General features: G+C 39.1%; 1 protein-coding gene across 3 annotated transcripts in view; it reads left to right on the top strand.

Annotated features, from left to right (window-relative positions):
- The window catches only part of AKAP7 (A-kinase anchoring protein 7), an 87,439-nt gene extending 68,026 nt beyond the window's left edge, over positions 1-19,413 (top strand). For 2 of the 3 annotated variants that reach the window (XM_063310101.1, XM_063310084.1), the window contains one exon: positions 14,336-15,234. In XM_063310101.1, the coding sequence (XP_063166171.1) occupies positions 14,336-14,541 (206 nt within the window). In that variant the 3' untranslated portion in view covers positions 14,542-15,234. Of the gene's footprint in view, positions 1-14,335; positions 15,235-15,263 lie in introns of those variants that run through there. The other variant, XM_063310093.1, reaches the window with a different exon arrangement.
- The last annotated feature ends 323 nt before the right edge of the window (positions 19,414-19,736 follow it).

The raw sequence follows: 19,736 nt of genomic DNA, 5'->3' as shown, positions 1-19,736 counted from the left end.
TGCTGTCAGACTTCCTGTCAGAAAAGTAATTGAGATACCTGACATATGATCTCAGATTTAGTTTTAATAGGGATTATATAGGGAGATTGTTTTTAATGTTGCATTTTTGTTTTATTTTGCATTTCATTTCTATTTTTGCTATTGTTAACAATGATAAACTCTGTAGTTCTATACACATACCCTTGTCCTTTCAATGGAATTTCCAAATAAACAGCTATAAGAGTATCATATTAGCTGACCTAATATGAGGTCCTAATATTAGTAAACCACATTATTAATATTACTAATATTAGTAAGGTGGTTTAGCTGTGGCACACCCATGATATAATCATTTTAGTGCCTAATCCTTGATTCTATGTAACCTCTAGTTAATGCAACTCCTCCTTCCCATTACTATAAATTAAGTAAAATACAAAAATAGTACAAAAATAGAGTCTAAGAACTCTAGAGTTTTTTGCTATAAAAATAGTATAAAACTAGAGTCTAAGAAGATTTTATAAGGACTCAACTGGATGGAGATCCTAAGTAGTTCCTGAGAAATTTAATTGAGAGGAACAGGGTAAGAGCCAGGTTCAAAATAAGAGGAAGCGGCAAAAACATTGCTGAAATAACTGGCAGCATCTTGAAATCAAGAAACAGTGTGTCCCAAAGAAATATTGTATTATGTCAGAAAGTCATGGAACAAGTGAAATGAAATAAAGAGGCTAGTAAATCAGGACTCAGATGAAGCTTCACCAGAGAAAGATACATAGAAACTTAGATGATAACTAAGTAAATGCAGATATCTGATCCACTTTTAAATATTAGTCTGTTCTTCTTTATTTTATGGAAATTATTTTTAAAAAATCTACAATAATTGACATGCTAACCTTCAAAGTGCCTGCATTTTGTTAATCCTGTTGACTGATAAACTCTTTTGTAGTATACTCTTTCTCCAAATAGCTGTTTTTTTAGCCAAGAAATAGTTTAAGAGGGATATTAATGGTCTCCATGAATTCTGAGCTTAACTGAATCAGCATGGATTCCATCTTGCATAGGAGTACAAGTCTGGGAGATCATGATAATGCAAATGAGGTGTGTTATAAACTTTGATCTGCTACATAGGAAAGGGGAGCTGTCATGTAAACTGTATGGTCTGGTCATAATACAATATTTGTTCTTCAAAATATGCTTCCAAATCTATTTTTAATATACATATTTTTTGAATTTTTTTTGTAATAGGGCAATGAATATAATTATACCTTTTTTTTTTTTACAAAAAATTATTTCCACTTTTAACATTCATTGTAATTATAAAGCAACCAAGGACATTGAGACTCCTTTTCAAGCACTTCTTCCTTGGCAGTCATTATTATATATGCAGTATAAACAATAATGAATATATTATTTAGAAAATTAAACTTAACATATTAAACTTTTAACCCTTAAATGTAATAAGGCCGAAGACTGAAGTCTTGATAAGATTTTTCTGGATTACCCAATTGGGGCCATTAACTATGTACACGCAAATGCAAAGGAAGTTGAATTATGAAGTGAAAATGAGGCAGTAACTTTCATCAGCTATCTTTGATCTGTAGCTAAGATGCTTTGGTTAAGATTGCAGGTCAACGTGATTGCTGCCCCCCATACTAAAGAATAGATCTTACATATAGGAAAGTAGTCAGCCAGACAGAAAGCATACTCAGTTGCATAAGCTTTAATCTGGAGTTTGATATGACACATCCCAATAACGTGTTTAACACCTCTGTATACTAGAGCAATATTGGGACATCAGTGTTGACACATATCAGTCAGAAACACAAGATTGGAAACTGCAGTTGATAACAGGTTCTGGAACAGGTTTACGGAAGAGGCAAATAAAGAGTTGCAGGTGAAATTATTGGTGGCGTAGATGAGCTGATTTAAGTCAAAATGCCTAAGTAGCTTTGTTTAATTTACAGATATCCTCTTGGAGGCAGGAGCCAAGAGGTTAGGCAGCCAAATATATTTAAATTGCTTCTAGCTTTAGATCACTTTGCAAGAACAAATATCCCCAGCATTAACAGGCTAATAGGATGATGAAAGGGACGCGGTGGCGCTGCGGGTTAAACTGCTGAGCTGCCGATTGGAAGGTCGGCGGTTCGAAACCGCGCGGCGGGGTGAGCTCCCATTGCTCGTCCCAGCTCCTGCTCACCTAGCAGTTCGAAAACATGCAAATGTGAGTAGATCAATAGGTACCGCTTCGGCGGGAAGGTAACGGCGTTCCGAGTCGTCATGCTGGCCACATGACCTGGAAGTGTCTATGACAACGCCAGCTCCAAGGCTTAGAAACGGATATGAGCACCGCCCCCTAGAGTCGGACACGACTGGACTTTATGTCAAGGGAAACCTTTACCTTTACCTAGGATGATGAAATATGAACTAATTATCAAAACTTAATCAGAGTAGAACCACTGAATTTAGTCTGATTTAAGTTACCATGAATAACTTGGGTTGAAGAGTGTGGAGATAAAATATACAGTATGATTATATATGGAATGCAATATTGGAGAATATACTGTATGTATTGTCAACATATGTTGCAATGGTTCCTGATTGCTTTATAGAAAGGATCAAACCAACCAAGGAACATATATCTTTAGTATATGTGAGAGCTGACAAAAGAACAACTCCTCTTTGTTTAGTTTTAGAATCTAGGGAGAGGGAAAAGAGAAATGTGATGTAGCTCTCTTTATCATGCCATGATTATGGGATTCCCATGGGCATCTGTCTGGTCACTTTAGAAGACAAAGTGCCCAATTAGATGGAACATTTGTTACACAGACTCCAGGAGGGAAGGAAGCCACTTGGCATGTGCTTTGCACAAGTGTGTCCATTAATGCTAGAAAGGATTTTTTTTACTGCTAAAGGTGACATAGTATCCCAGGATGGCAATAGTTAAAAGATGGTAGTTCCATTGGATTTGCTAGTATGACTTGATAAAACAGAAGAGGAACAGTTTCTTCAAAATGGAAAATAACTTGCTTCAAGTTTAGTCTTTGAATTATTTGATCTGTTATGATTTACACAGCATTGCAAGGCCATGTATACAAGCAATGTCATAAAAACTGCTCAGTGAAAGTTTCCCAGCTATTATATCTCTCAAGGCTTTTCACTGTTTCTCATATTGTTAGATTAAAAGGTCTTTCTAATGCAGTTCAAGAAGAAGAGAATATGCCATGTCTCTCTATTTTTTTAATTGAAACCAGATTACTATTTCAGAGAGTTTATACATTTTCATGAATGATTTAAAAGATTATGAATTTGAATAACCTAAAGTAGGGGTATGAAAACTATGGCCCAAGAGCTGTATTTGGCCTGCCAGTATTCTTTGGTTATTTCTAAAGCTTGCCAGAGTAGTGGAGCCAAAATATGGAGCCTTTTTTCCTCTTTGGGTGTGCATATGGTTTTTAAGGGGTTAAGACAGTTTAAAGCATCCATTTTACCTCTTAAAATTCCTGAACTCCCTTCCATACTTGGATCCTGAACCTACCCACTTTTAGAGTCTAGCCCTTGATATGCAAAGCCAGGAGTAGCCTTGAAGCCCACAGAAACTGCACACTCCAACCAAAGGCTTTTGTTAGACTTTGGGGCCCAGTCTTTGTAGCAGTTTTATAAGGTATTCACTTTTCTTTCCCAAAGCTCTGTGACTATGAATTGATATTTTTTCCCTTAATTTTAATTGTCTATTGTGCCAATACTATGTTGTTGTTTATTCGTTTAGTCGCTTCCGACTCTTCGTGACTTCATGGACCAGCCCACGCCAGAGCTTCCTGTCAGTCGTCAACACTCCCAGCTCCCCCAGGGACGAGTCCGTCACCTCTAGAATATCATCCATCCACCTTGCCCTTGGTCGGCCCCTCTACCTTTTGCCCTCCACTCTCCCTAGCATCAGCATCTTCTCCAGGGCGTCCTGTCTTCTCATTATGTGGCCAAAGTATTTCAGTTTTGCCTTTAATATCATTCCCTCAAGTGAGCAGTCTGGCTTTATTTCCTGGAGGATGGACTGGTTTGATCTTCTTGCAGTCCAAGGCACTCTCAGAATTTTCCTCCAACACCACAGTTCAAAGCATCGACCTTCCTTCGCTCAGCCTTCATTATGGTCCAGCTCTTGCAGCCATATGTTACTACGGGGAACACCATTGCTTTAACAATGCGGACCTTTGTTGTCAGTGTGATGTCTCTGCTCTTAACTATTTTATCGAGATTTGTCATTGCTCTTCTCCCAAGGATTAAGCGTCTTCTGATTTCCTGACTGCAGTCAGCATCCGCAGTAATCTTCGCACCTAGAAATACAAAGTCTTTCACTGCTTCTACATTTTCTCCCTCTATTTGCCAGTTATCAATCAAGCTGGTTGCCATAATCTTGGTTTTTTTGAGGTTTAGCTGCAAGCCAGCTTTTGCACTTTCTTCTTTCACTTTCATCATAAGGCTCCTCAGTTCCTCTTCGCTTTCAGCCATCAAAGTGGTATCATCTGCATATCTGAGATTGTTAATGTTTCTTCCAGTGATTTTAACTCCAGCCTTGGATTCCTCAAGGCCAGCTTGTCGCATGATGTGTTCTGCGTACAAGTTGAATAGGTAGGGTGAAAGTTTACAGCCCTGCCGTACTCCTTTCCCAATCATAAACCAGTCCGTTGTTCTATGGTCTGTTCTTACTGTTGCTACTTGGTCATTATACAGATTCTTCAGGAGGCAGACAAGATGACTTGGTATCCCCATACCACTAAGAACTTGCCATAATTTGTTATGGTCCACACAGTCAAAGGCTTTAGAATAGTCAGTAAAACAGAAATAGATGTTTTTCTGAAACTCCCTGGCTTTTTCCATTATCCAGCGGATATTGGCAATTTGGTCCCTATTTCCTCTGCCTTTTCTAAACCCAGCTTGTACATCTGGCAATTCTCGCTCCATGAATTGCTGAAGTCTCCCTTGCAGGATCTTGAGCATTACCTTACTGGCATGTGAAATGAGTGCCACTGTTCGATAGAATTTGAACATTCTTTAGTGTTTCCCTTTTTTGGTATGGGGATATAAGTTGATTTTTTCCAGTCTGATGGCCATTCTTGTGTTTTCCAAATTTGCTGGCATATAGCATGCATTACCTTGACAGCATCATCTTGCAAGATTTTGAACAGTTCAGCTGGGATGCCGTCATCTCCTGCTGCCTTGTTATTAGCAATGCTTCTTAAGGCCCACTCAACCTCACTCTTCAGGATGTCTGGCTCTAGCTCACTGACCACACCGTCAAAGCTATCCGCGATATTGTTATCCTTCCTATACAGGTCTTCTGTATATTCTTGCCACCTTTTCTTGACCTCTTCTTCTGTTAGGTCCTTGCCATCTTTGTTTTTGATCATACCCATTTTTGCCTGGAATTTACCTCCAATGTTTCTAATTTTCTGGAAGAGGTCTCTTGTCCTTCCTATTCTATTGTCTTCCACTTCCACGCATTGCTTGTTTAAAAATAATTCCTCATCTCTTCTGGCTAGCCTCTGGAATTTTGCATTTAATTGGGCATATCTCCCCCTATCGCTGTTGCCTTTTGCTTTCCTTCTTTCTTGGACTACTTCTAGTGTCTCAGCAGACAGCCACTTTGCCTTCTTGGTTTTCTCTTTCTTTGGGATGTATTTTGTTGCCACCTCCCGAACAATGTTGCGAACTTCTGTCCATAGTTCTTCTGGGACCCTATCTACTAAGTCCAGTCCCTTAAATCTATTCTTCATCTCCACTGCATATTCCTTAGGAATATTAATGAGCTCATATCTAGCTGATCTGTGGGTCTTCCCTAATCTCTTTAGTCTGATCCTAAATTGTGCAATAAGAAGTTCATAATCGGAACTACAGTCAGCTCCAGGTCTTGTTTTTACCGACTGTATAGATGTCCACCACCTTTGTCTGCAAAGGATGTAGTCCATCTGATTTCAGTGTTGTCCATCCGGTGAAGTCCATGTATAAAGCCGTCTCTCAGGTTGTTGGAAGAGAGTGTTTGTTATGCAGAGTGAGTTGTCTTGGCAAAATTCTATCAGCCTATGCTTCGTTTTGTTCTCCCAGGCCATGCTTACCTGTAATTCCAGGTGTCATTTGACTGCCCACCTTAGCATTCCAGTCTCCCGTGATGAAAATAACATCTCTTTTAGGCGTGTTGTCCAGTCGGTGCTGCAGATCCTCATAGAACTGCTCTACTTCAGCTTCTTCAGCATCTGTGGTTGGGGCATATATTTGGATCACTGTCATGTTAGATGGCTTGCCCTGATTTCGAATTGAGATCATTCTATCGTTTTTTGGATTGTATCCAAGCACTGCTTTAGCCACTTGACTATTAATTATGAAGGCTACTCCCTTTCTTCTGTGGTCCTCTTGTCCACAGTAGTAGATCTGGTGGTCATTTGATGTGAAGTGGCCCATTCCAGTCCATTTCAGTTCACTGACGCCCAAAATGTCTATCTTTAATCTTGACATCTCACCAATAACCACATCCAATTTGCCCTGGCTCATAGATCTTACATTCCAGGTTCCAATGGTGTGTTGATCCTTAGAACATCGGATTCGCCGTTCACCACCAGCACCGTCGGCCGCTAGCTATCCTTTCGGCTTTGAGCTAGCTGCGTCATCATGTCTGGGGCTAGTTGAACTCATCCTCTGTTCCTCCCCAGTAGCATTTTGACCATCTTCTGATCTGGGGGGTCTCATCTTCCGATGGTATACCGACATATCTCTGGTTGTACTGATCCATTTAGTTTTCACGGCAAGAATACTGGGATTGGTTGCCATTACCTTCCTCAGGGATTGCATTTAGCCTGACCTCTCTGTCATGACCTTCCCGTCTTGGGTGGCCCTTCACGGTTTAGCTCATGGCATCATTGAAGTGCTCAAGCTCCAGCACCACGGCAAGGTAACAATCCTTTGCTGAAGGCCAATACTATAAGCTCCTCAAATCACCTCTATAGGGCAATTAGGAAAAAGGATGAGAAAGAGTGGAATACGAAGTGTGAAGAGTGCTTATTGTCATGTTTGGTTGCATGTACCTATTTACATCAGAGTCCTAAATAGAAGCAGTTCAGCATCGACTTGGGATCTGCTCCGAATCCTTTCTTTTCCTGTATATTTTTCTGTTGGAGGGTCTCCTAAGGTGCTGTCTGTGATTTTAGCAGCCCTCTATTTTTGCACGTAACCAATAAAGTTAAAAAGGAATATTTGCATTCTCTTTTTAAAATAAAGTCTGATTCTATTTATCTCATGTGAGATTGCTCGCAGTTCCTGTAAAACCACATGGCACGACAGTACCAAGCCAGTAGATGTCACTATGGAATTTATTTCTTTTTTTAATCTTTTTTTTTTAATTGCCAGTACGGCACACAGAGTGTGGGAGCCTTATTTCTCACAAATTGGGATTAAGGAGCAGGACAGCAGGTAGAGTCATCTTCCTGGAAGGTAGGTGGTAGCAGCAGTAACTACCAAGCTGCTAGAGGTGACTGTCAATGCAAGAGGGGCAGGTAGAGTGGGTGTACCCAGAAAAGGAGGATGAGACCACCAAGCGTTCACCCTGTGGGCTCAGCAACCACTACAGGTACAAATCAATATACTCCTCAATTCCTTTCTTCTGTGCACAGAATAAATTAGAAATGCGTTACAGCTACTAAAACCTTCTAATAGTGTAGCATTGAGGTGCACAAATTCAGGATCTTTATAGAAACATGTAATTACATCTACTTTGGCAAATTCATTGTACCCATCAGTGTATAAAGGGGAGTGATTTTTTTTTTAAGCGACTGCAAACGGTTACTCTATTTTTATGGCAATGCTGTAGATTGGTTATTCACTCTATTTTTACTTTTCATTTATTGGTGTGGTGTAGTGATGAAGATGTTGGACTAGAACTGGGAAAACCCAGGTTCAAATTCATCCTTGAATCTACACCTCCCCACAGGTGGAGTGAATTTGGACTCCTCAGAGGTGGAGTGAATTTGGAATTTAGCGGATACACATAGAAAGCAATGTGCTGGTGCCAGCAACTGCAAGAATGCTATGCAGACAGCCTGGTGTATTCCCCATTGTGTGCCTGCTTACTTTCTTGTAATCCCTTCCTCTCCAGTCTCTCTGCTTCTCCGGGGTGGGGGTGAGAAAAAACCCAAGCAATTTCTATAGGCAATCTCTCCTGTGCCTGACCCATCCCCACCCCACCAGAGCGGAAAGATTGGAGAGGAAGGGATTACAAAAGAGTAAGCAGTCACACAATGGGGAATACACCCGGCTGTTTGCATAGCACACTTGTGGCTGCTGGTGCCAGCGCATTGCTTTAAATGTGTATTCCCCATTGTGTGCCTGCTTACTCTTGTAATTCCTTCCTCTCTAATGAATACAACTACAAACATTAATTCCCTTCTTGCTAATTATCCCAGTGCTGCCAGGGTGAGCATCCCAAAGGTCACGGGAGTGGGAGAAAGGAAAGCAGAGTTGCAATCATGTGATTTCTCACTTAGCAACCACTTTGCTTTGCATCAGAGTAGCTGGTCCCAATTGTGGTCACTAAAATGAGGACTACCTGTAATAACATTGTTCCACAAGGTGTACTGGCTCCCAGTATGCTTCCAGGTGAAGTTCAAGGTATTGGTTACCACCTATAAAGCCCTTCATAGCACAGGGCCAGGTAACTTGTGGGACCGCCTATCTCCAATTAACTCTGCTTTATTCTATGACATATGACAGGATGGACATACTCCATGTCTCCTCTATTAATATCATCTGGCAGGACGCAGGAGGCATATCTCCTCTGCCACAGCACCTGCCCTGTGGAGCAACAACACCCTTGAAATTTGGATGGCCCCAATCCTGTTTCCGTAAGGCACTGAAGACCTGGTTTTCCAGGCATTGGGGCAGAATGATGGTTTGAAATTGAATCATTGTGGATTGCCCTCAGTTATGGCCTCTTTGTTGTTGTTTTCTTTGTTGGTTCTGCATTTGGCTTTAATCTTGGTTAAGTTGCAAACCCAAGACTGACCACCAGCCTCTTCATCATTTTGGTTGTGTTTTTTTCTGCATCTGCTGCAGATCTACAATATTATTTTTGAGAACCAGTTATCAGAACAGTACACAATGTTCCTGGAATGGTTGCAACATAAATTGTATAAGGCATCATGGCCCTGGCAGTTTATTTTCAGTTCTTTTCTAATTATCTTCAGTGTAAAACTTACTTCTCATTCACTGGGTTCAGACAACACATTTAACTTGGTTATTGAAGTAACCTGTTAACCATTTTCTGGGATTATGTAATGTTTAACACAATTTGCTAAGCCACAAAAAAGCACTCACGTTAAAACTATGCAGCCCATAGGTCTTTGAGTGACACAGAGAATTTTTTTGCTTTCCCTCCCCCCTTATTATATTGTTATAAATCTTGACACGTATTGTTTCAATACAGTGATGTTTGTATGGTATGATTAGAGATTATTAACATTCTATTTTTTAGATAGCTTAAAGTATTGAAAATAGAGAAAGGAAAGAAAAAATTCTTTCAATATTAATTATAACTTAGGATGTCAGTATTACAAGCATGAAAGCCAGTTTGGTGTAGTGGTTTAGGCATCAGGCTAGAAACTGGGAGACAGTGAGTTCTTGGGCACAAAGCCAGCTGGGTGACCTTGGGCCAGTCCCTCTCTCTCAGCCCTAAGAAAGATGCAATGGCAAACCAAAAAACCTTGCCAAGAAAACTGCAGTCTCCGAGAATTGGATGATTGAACAGATTACAAAAAAAATTACAAGCATAAAATTATTTGGCGTTTTCATCCAAAGTTAAATATAACATTTAAAAAATGAACCACTGCAACTCACATCAAGGTATTGGTTACATGATAATGGTTCTGATCTTAAGCTAATTACTTAATATTAAAACCTCCATTATCTTGTTACTATATACTGTGTGTGTGTGTGTATAATATATATATATATACACACACGTACGTATGTAGGGACGCGGTGGCGCTGCGGGTTAAACCGCTGAGCTGTCGATCGGAAGGTCGGCGGTTCGAAACCGCGCGGCAGGGTAAGCTCCCGTTGCTCGTCCCAGCTCCTGCTCACCTAGCAGTTCGAAAACATGCAAATGTGAGTAGATCAATAGGTACCGCTTCGGCGGGAAGGTAACAGCGTTCCGAGTCGTCATGCTGGCCACATGACCCGGAAGTGTCTATGACAACGCTGGCTCCAAGGCTTAGAAACGGAGATGAGCACCGCTCCCTAGAGTCGGATTCGACTGGACTTTACGTCAAGGGAAACCTTTACCTTTACCTACGTATGTATATAAATAAATAATACGTTGATAAAAGGGAAAAAAAGATTGACAAAGCAAATTTAAGAAAAGTTAAAATACCTGAAAAGTAGAAAAAAAGTGAAAAAGGAAAATAATAATAATAATAATAATAATAAAAAGAACGGTTGGTATTTGACTCCCCCTTTTTATACACTTGCTAATTTGCAATAATTGTAATATTCAGGCCCCTTTAAAAGCCAGACTGTAAATGGTTATATTTACCATGCTGCATGACCAGTTGAATGTATTGCTGATCCTCAACTCCAGAACATTAATAAACAAATTAAAACACACACACACACACACTAACCAGTACATTAGTAATTCTTGGAGGAACTATATTGATTACATTCAACTACTGGTGTGTGTGTGGTGGTCAATTTATTCCTTTCTCTGCTTTGTGTTTGAATCCCTTATCCTCTGGCTGATAGGTCCTTAGTGGAATCCAGCCACAGACTCAATCCTGATTGGGGGGGGAGGGCTCCATTGTTCTATGGCATGGGCAAGGGGTAGGAGAAAAGTTGGCTAGGAAGTTGAAAAGGAAGCTCCAGACCCTCCAGAAAGGGTCATCTGGAGACTGACTGAATGCTAGGTGAGCAGAGAAAGGGGGGGAGGAGAATGTCACCTGAGCGACAGGCTACACACCCTCAGTTTGCTTCATTAGGCTGTATATGAGACTGTGGCCTCCTGTTAGTCAGGGAAAAGAGGGTAAAACTGTTAGGTCATTACGCTGATGTTGTAAATAATGATGAAAAAAGAATTCCTCTTAAGTGTTTTTTTTAAAAATTATTTAGTCAATTTATATGTCCATCCATCTCAACAAATGCCTCTGGACAGCGAACACTGTTAAAAAACTATACATAGACACACACACATACACACAAACATATTAAAATACACAGCAGCGAGAAAATCACAGGAAGCATTAGCATATATATATTCACCCATACATCTTTGGTAAAGAAAACTGTCCAAATAAACACTGTCTACCAAGTCACCTCATCCACATGCTTATTAACATTTTTCAAGTATTCAGAGAATTTAATAAGACAGGTTATTAACCTTATTAACAGGTGGAAAAACTATGTTAATTGTTCTTTAGCAAGAGTTATCCATTTTTGTATGCTTTGTAATTTATCATGGCTTCTTCTGATATACATAGCATGTGATTGATTATCTGTATTCCCCTCAGTCTCTTCTTAAAACCTCATGTTAAATTGGCCACTTTCCCTCGACAGAAGCCAAACCAAAGGTCCTAGTAGACACTTTTATTACGATAATAGCAATTTCATATTTGAGAGAGTTTTTTTTCCAAATAATTGTTGAATGAGCACCATCTGGATCTACCATTTATTCTTTTCAGTTTGTCAGTATCCAGCAGTTTCCCTTCATGTACTGAAGGTTCTTTGATCCAGTGGAGATTTTGTGAACAGAAAGGAGAGAGGTAATTTGTTGATATTCCCTTATCCTCCCCTCCCCTCCCCTCCCCTCAAATTTAGGAAGTAGATTTGGGGACTATTTATTTATTTATTTATTTATTTTATATCCCGCCTTTATTATTTTTATAAATAACTCAAGGCAGCAAACATACGAAATACTTCTTCTTCCTATTTTCCCGACAACAGCAGCCCTGTGAGGTAAGCTGGGCTGAGAGAGAGTGACTGGCCCAAGGTCACCCAGCCGGCTTTCAGGCCTAAGGCGGGACTAGAACTCAAAGTCTCCTGGTTTCTAGCCCGTTGCCTCAACCACTAGACCAAACTGGCTTCCAGAACAGTGTGGAAGGTGGCATAGAGGTAGTTTCCAAAAATAATCTCTCTCTATTTTCTTTTTCACACATGGAAACCTCTTTTGGATTATAGCACTTGAATGGAAGGACAAGATTGGGCATAGTCCCTTGTAATGCTAAGAGGAACCAATATTCCTATTCATTGGGAGCAAACATTATTCAGGAACACTAGCAGAAAATTGAAACCTAGGAAAGCAGCCATATACCAATCTCCTTTAGCATCTCAAAATATAATAACAGTAATATTACTGTCCCTGCCCACTATTTCTCAGACTTGGTTTTATTTGCAAGTGACATTTTCAGTCCATTAGTAATGAGTTGCTTAGGAGCAAAAAAACAGTTTTGCTTTAAAAATGAAAGCTTTACAATAGTGTTAGTTTCATAGCAAAATATAAATTGACTTCATTCAATAGGGTTGTAGACTTATAAACTACACTTTGGTAGAAAAATATATGATTAAGCAGCTAGGGCATATTATATATTCATTAAAAAAGGACTTCCACACTGCCAGCATTTCCATTTCCCAGTTCCTCACAAAGCAGTTTCAGATTGGCCTACTGTATATTTCTACTAGCCTTGAAAAACCAAGAACACCATGAGTCAATCAGGACTGACCACCCTCTCCTCCAGCTAACCAACAAGAATACATCACCCAATCTATGTTCTGTCCCCAAAGCTACCACCATTTAACAAATACCCCTCACCCCTTCTCCACAAAATAAAATAAATTGCTAACACCATGTTTTCCATACATCCCTTTATATATTTGGCACTTTGCAAAAGAATTTGAGAGATAGCAATGATGGGAAGCTGTATTCAAAAAAGGCACTGCACTCTTTCAGTGGCTTTCTAGCATGTTATTTGCTTTTAAAACCTCTGTGAGTTATGAAAGTGAAAGAATAGCAAGTCATCACTTTTTCAGATGCTTTTCCCAATACTAGGACCACGATTGCATGTTGGCAATCATAAATAATATAATATAATAAATAAAATATATTAAAACAAAAATAAGATGAGAAGGGAGAAAGAAAAGGAAGAATTAGGCTTTAGGAACCTGAATCTTTGTGGGAGGAGAGTAATAGGTAACTTAACCCTAACTCAGGAGCAGTAGGTGGGATGAGGCAAGATTTCTCACCAGTAGGAAAACTAACAATGTTTGCAGGATTGCAGTGATTCAAAGGAAAATACTAGCCTTGCTCCAGTTTCTACTTCATACTATATGATCAGTGAGGTATGGAACCAGTCCAGGAGTGGTGCAAAACATAGGTATGGAAGTGCCTTATGTTGGACGTAAATATGAAACAAATAAGGTTTCAAGTTAGGGATCTTTGTATAACTTTGACTTGCTATTTCAATTTATAAATTATTTGGCTAAACATTGCATAACCAGAAAATAAAGGATTATTCTGGAGGATAAGCTCTATGTGAATTGCATTTCTGTTTAAAGGTATTTATTATATTTTTGGTTATTGCTTCTTAGATGGTCTCCCAGTAGACACCCATCAGGCCTTCTTATCTGAGCCACAATTTCACAACTTCGACAAGACTATAACACAAATCAGTTGCAAATTGCACCTAGATTTATATTTTGAGTTCCTGTAATAAGATGATTTTCAAAGTTTATGCTGAGACTTTGGGTAGTTGTTGGATCAGGAATATTCTTAAGTGCAAAACAGGTAAATAGAACAGCCAGAATCCCTGGGAGGAGAAGGGAAAGTAAGGCAGGATGGTTTAAAATTCAGGCAAAGAACTGAGGAAGAATTTGTAGCTTGCAGCCCCACTACGTAGACCAAACCAAGAAATCAACTCTACAAGAAGGCTCAAACTACTTTTATTATTATTGACTATAGTAGCAGAATCTTGCAAGTCTGACTGTGCTTTACTCCCCTCCCTGCCCCCACCACCATACTCATGTGAATTAGGCAGGTGCCTGTCTGAGTTGCTTACACATACCTTCTTCTTGTTTTAGACTTAAGCCATGTTTTTGCCCTTGTCACTTTGGTAACAGATCTGGCCTATCTGCCAAGGTCATCTTCCATACTGTCTATAGTAGCAGGCTCTTTTGTTTCCTTCTGAAGGATTTGCAGAGGGTCTGGAACCAAAGGAAGCAAGAACACCCTGGTGAATGTGCATTCCATGGGCTGAGGAGCTTTTCCCCAGAAGTGTGTATTGCATGCAGTTTTCCCTGTTCAGGTGTACTGATTTTTGTCTGTTGTGGTGTACAGGTGAAAAAAAGGGGGCAGAGCCAGATGATGCAGAATTGCTGAGCCTCAGCAAAAGGCTGGTGGAGAATGCAGTCCTCAAGGCGGTACAGCAGTATCTAGAAGAAACTCAAAACAAAAACAGACAGAATGATTGTGGGAGCCCAGTGAAAACTGAGGAGGTGGCCTTTGGAAATAGCAAGGAAAGTGAGAGTGATGTTAGAAAATGACTGCTCTGGAGGCCAAAGAGGCAGGGCTCTAGCACCAACATCCATGACTCTGCTCCCTACTCTTCAGAGTTGTCCTGGCTGGCATGATGGTTATGGTTTGTTATCAGATTATTCTTCTGAACTGAGAACACAGAGCTTTATGGAGCTTCAAGATACAGATGCCAATGCTACTGAGAATAATAATAATTTAAAAAAAACTACTGAACTCTGGGAAGGAAGATAAGACAGAGAGAGGGAAGGACAAGAAGGACTGAGAGATCTGACCCCCAAAAGTGCCCCCTTTCTTGTGCTCTTGACTACAAAGCGATCCCTCCATTGCATTCTTTGTGTGCTGCCTGGAAGCAAAATGAATGGCCAAAGAAACAATACCTTGAATTTTGTTCAGCAGAAATAAACAACTCTAAAGAGTTTTGTTGGAGAAGAAGGCAATTTATTGTATTGAAGAACAGTCAGTACTGAAGTCTTACTATGAACCACAGTTACTGTTATCCAATAGAACATAACTGGATAATGAATTTCATATGCTTCATTTTTAAGTACTATTTTCACACATAAATTGTATTTTTCTCTGATTAAAGTTTACCCTTCATAGCAAAAAAAATGCATACAAGCAAAATGATGTATTTTCCACACAATGGTATCTTTTTGGTAATTTGTTCCATAACATTTTAATCACCATTAATTATATAAAAACATATATGTTGTTATTCTTTTTCCTCTAGGGAAGAGCCCTGAAACAGCTATAGTAAAGGAAGCTTTGCATAGAGAATTGTTGTCCCTGTTGACTAAAGTGAATCAGATAAAAGAACTTTTATCCAGTCCATCAATTCGGATGAAAATATACAAGGAACTGCTTGAACAAGGACAGCTCAGTGACAGCATCTGGGAAAATGTCACTAATCCTACTTCTTTAGTGTCTTAATTTTTAATGGCAAAGTATACAGATTCATTTATAGTGGAGATTATTTACATACCCAACTTGTATTGATTTTTTTTAGAGGAAGAGACGTATCCAAATAATTGAAAGTGATAGGGAAAAAATATGTAAGCACTCTCTTCTAAGATCCATCCTATTTGGTGAGGGGTAAGGAAATCCAACTGAGTCAGAAGAAGGCAAGTGTATTGTAAGTAGGTACATAAAGGCCTCCAGTGCTACTAATATTTTTCACTACATGAAAATACAGTATACTGCTGTAGTATTGATCGGGAGAGGTCATGATTTGTGCTATGACTAATCTCACCCTATGCATTTTTTGCTGGCACAGGAAAGTCGAAGGACAAAACTTAGATGCAGACTTTTATTGCTTGGAGTATAAGATAAAGTACAAACCAAAAACTGAGTTAGGGACAGGTACTATGTGGAGTGGAATTGCATGCCCTGGTCTCTTGTATGAATCATCTCATCTCATTAGCCTTAGGTTTTGCTTTCTTTTCTTTTTCTTACCATTTACCACATAGACCAGATCATGTTCTCTCTCAGCCAGTGTTTATTTTATAATAGGTAATACTATAGATTATTTCTATAGCTGTGAACTTTATAACAAGGCAACAAGTTCTATTAAGTGGCTTTAAACTATATCACTTAGAAGAACGTTTTGTATTATATGTCTGTCTTTTATCTATTAATGGTGAAATTTTGTTTTTGGACTGCTTACTTTTTTAACACATCAGAATTTGAAATCTTATGTACAGATTCTGACATATAGTTTTTGCTATTGTTTACATGCGAAACAAGATGGTTTAAAATGTTTTAATATTTATTGTAAAATTGCAAGTGGTCTTTATTTAATCATTTGTTACGAGTATGCTGATTTTAAAAAGAGAAAACAAATTCATTTCAATGCCTTTTGTGAACATAGTTTCTGAAATTTGAAAAGGGCTAAAAGTGTCTTTGGGGGTAGTGATAAAACACTTCATATTAATGTTTATACAAAGTGCATTTTCTCTGTATGCAGGTTTGTGCTTCCAACAGAATTATCAAAAGTATATGGTAGGCTAGCCTCTGTCCTCTACCTCTGCAGGCAACTGGTGAAGGAAGGAAGTTGATCTCTTCAAATGCGTTAATGGTTCTTTGAATTCCCTTGCTCTTATTCCATCTTTAAATTCAGTTTTCTGGATATTCATTGTTGCTTCTTCCAAATCAATTCATAGAAGCCACATTTCATACTTAAATTAATTGAACTTAGGGATGCTGCTGCTGAGGTTTATATGGTATCCATCTTTGCAGCACTATAGTGTGGTCCAGGGCTGATATCTACATCCCCAGGAAGTCAGCAATCCAGAAATTGGATATGGATGTGCCATGGCCTGAACGTTCTGAAGAGAATGCTACCTTTTATGGCTTCACAGAAACTTCTGGGAGAGTAAGAACAGAGAGATACACCTGATCCACCATGCAGATTGACCATTAAAAGAAAAAAGGGATGTTGTGTGCACAGGTCCTAACGCAGAAAGGATTTTAGCATATCAGGGGAGCCTAGGATGGTAAGCTTCATGTGGGTCCAACAGTTAATAGGGGGAAAATGAAAATTAATGATAGATAATTCTTTAGCATGTTTATGGAAACTTGTTTCCCTGCATTTTTCAGCTGTTGTCCAGCTCTTGTGAGATGTGCAGAAGCCAATAAGAAGCAGTGTTGGTAAGAAAGGGTGAGATTATAAATTTTGAAGACAAGGACTTTTTTTTTCATCTATTTACTTTGTGTAATGTAAAATATATTTGATAAGGGTGATGTTTTTCCGTATTTCCAAGCCAAGATTTTAAACAAACAGGGAAAAAAACCCTGCTTGACATGGCATTAAAAAGAGCCAGGATCTTTGCTATGCTCAGCTGGCAGAATCCCAAGGACCAAGTGCCCAAACAAGTAGCTTGATTGCTGGAATACAAGTTTGTGTGCTTTGTCTTGATACTGCAAGTGACAGCCAAAACCAAAATGTAAACACACAAATAATAAATCCTTTATTTCACAGGCTTGAGAATGCAGTGCTCACCAGAACAAATGCCAACTATCTCACGTCACCATCAGCCCTGACTCCTTTTTCCCCAGACAATTTGAGTTACTCCACTCAATCACAGCATGGCAGCATCCATGACAATATATAAGAGCAGCCATCAGCCCCCAGGCTGAGTGCCACTCGGAGGCTTTCCATAATGCCTCCTGTGGATGGTGGACCTGTTGCTGCCCTTCCAAACCTTTCTCTGCTATCACTGCTTTGCAGTGGGAAAAAAGGCAAAGCCATCTCGCCCATTTGAACCGTGCTCTGGACAGCCTGTTAGGGAGGAGGGTGAATAAGTACGTTCTTGGCATGCTGTTTATATTGCATGCCCATAATTATGCTGGCCCAGGACTATAATAAAGAGTTGATGTGATTTGCATGCCAATAAAAACAGGGCATATAACAAGTAATACTTCCTTTTAGGAGGGTAGTTGGTTTGCAGCATTCTATATGTAATGGTGTGACCTAGTTGAATAATGCTCTCAGAAGAAAATTAGCTGGAGGGGAATATTAGGAATGTACTAAATTGCCAAAGGAAGACATACCAAAAAAGCAACTATTAGAGTTTCTCCTGGGAAGCCTCAGTTGCAGGTGGGGGTGCTTTCGGATGGGGTGGCTCCTCTGCTGTCAGTCAGAATATATTGTTCAGTGATTCTGTCTTTGCTTCCTTTCTGTAAAGAGGAAAAAAACCAACCAAGATGTCTGTTTTCATATTGGTAGTACAGGTCTCCACTTGCCATAACATTTTGTGAAGGAGACAAGGGGACTTTATCAAAAGAAAGAAAGCCTAGTCTGGAAGCACTCTTAATTGCTAGGCTTAAGGCATTTGCTCAAATTGGTGCAACCCAGCTTCAAGCGTGCCTGCAATATTAAAGCAAACACACGTTGTTTGGTATTCTGCATTTATTGGTGCACTGGGTTTCCACATGCACAGTAGTGTTATTCTTACATGAAACCTGTTTGACAGATCTGATTCTGGACCAATTTAATCATAATAGTCTATGTTAATTACATTGCTATCATAACAAGTATAATAGGCCAAACTGATCAGAGAACTTAAAACTGTAACCCTTGGTTTTCATCCATTTTGTGCTCTGATACCCTTGAGTAAATCCATACAGATATTGGACTAAAAATAACAATGTTCAGGTAGGGTTAGGGTTGGTTTGGGTAACATCACAAAACACGGAGAAAAAGTAAAGAGTTAGCTCCATATACAGATGATTCTTTCCATCAAATTGTCCTTTGATTTCTAAAAGGCACTCTGTGCCATTCAAACATGAACATTTCGTGAAATACCACAGTGTTCTCCAACGGCTCATTACAAAAAGCCATTTGGTCATCTAATTCCTGGGAAAAACCTAATGCTGTAGCAGTTTTGCTTCACTTTTTTTTGATCAATATATACAAAAATCTTGGCTTGTACAAATCTCATTTATATTCTTCCCATGTTAAATGTCTTCCTAATGAGAACATTTGTACTACAGAGAAACTGATTCTGCAGAGGCTAAAATGTACTTTCACATCCAAACAATAATTGGAAGCCTGTTGAATTAAAAAAAAAAAAACATTACTAAGAAGTATCTGCAATGAGGAAAGCAGAATATTACAGGAATAATAAACTCAAATATTTCTCTTGTCTCTATTCTACTTTTTTTCACAGCTTCCATTAGTGCTTTGATTAAATAAAGCAACCGTTACATGTCTTTGCTGAAGCTCTGGAATGTTTGGAGGGCATACCGAGACATATTGTGTATGTAATGTTAATACTTGAAAATCATGATCACAAATTGTTCATCTCTGTAAAAATTAAGCTGAAATTAAAAAATGAAAACACTTGGAAAAATGAATCTAGCATTAAACTTAAAGCTTCTAATTTCAGGGCATTCAACTATACTTTTATTCCATGTAGTATGTACTATATGTAACTGGTTCAAATGGCTGACCAATTGCTTCTTTTTTCCATGTCAAAACTGCAGGTAGAAGACTTTAAGAACTCCCTAAATATACCTACCCCCCCACCCCCCCACACATAAAAATCATCAGAGAAAAGGGTGAGCTGAAGTCCTTCCCTCTGACACCTAGTTTCCTATATGCAGGGAATGTCTTAGAGATGTGTTCTAATGTAGTTTGTTTATTTGCAGCCTAAACTTATATATCAAAGACTGCTATTTTTAGTTTCCAATTCAATTCTCATAT

The sequence above is a fragment of the Candoia aspera genome, chromosome 1 (genome assembly GCF_035149785.1).
Source record: "Candoia aspera isolate rCanAsp1 chromosome 1, rCanAsp1.hap2, whole genome shotgun sequence".
Classification (NCBI taxonomy): Eukaryota; Metazoa; Chordata; class Lepidosauria; order Squamata; family Boidae; genus Candoia; species Candoia aspera.
The sequence above is the reverse complement of the archived record's forward strand: the minus strand, read 5'-3'. Positions and strand labels throughout refer to the sequence as shown.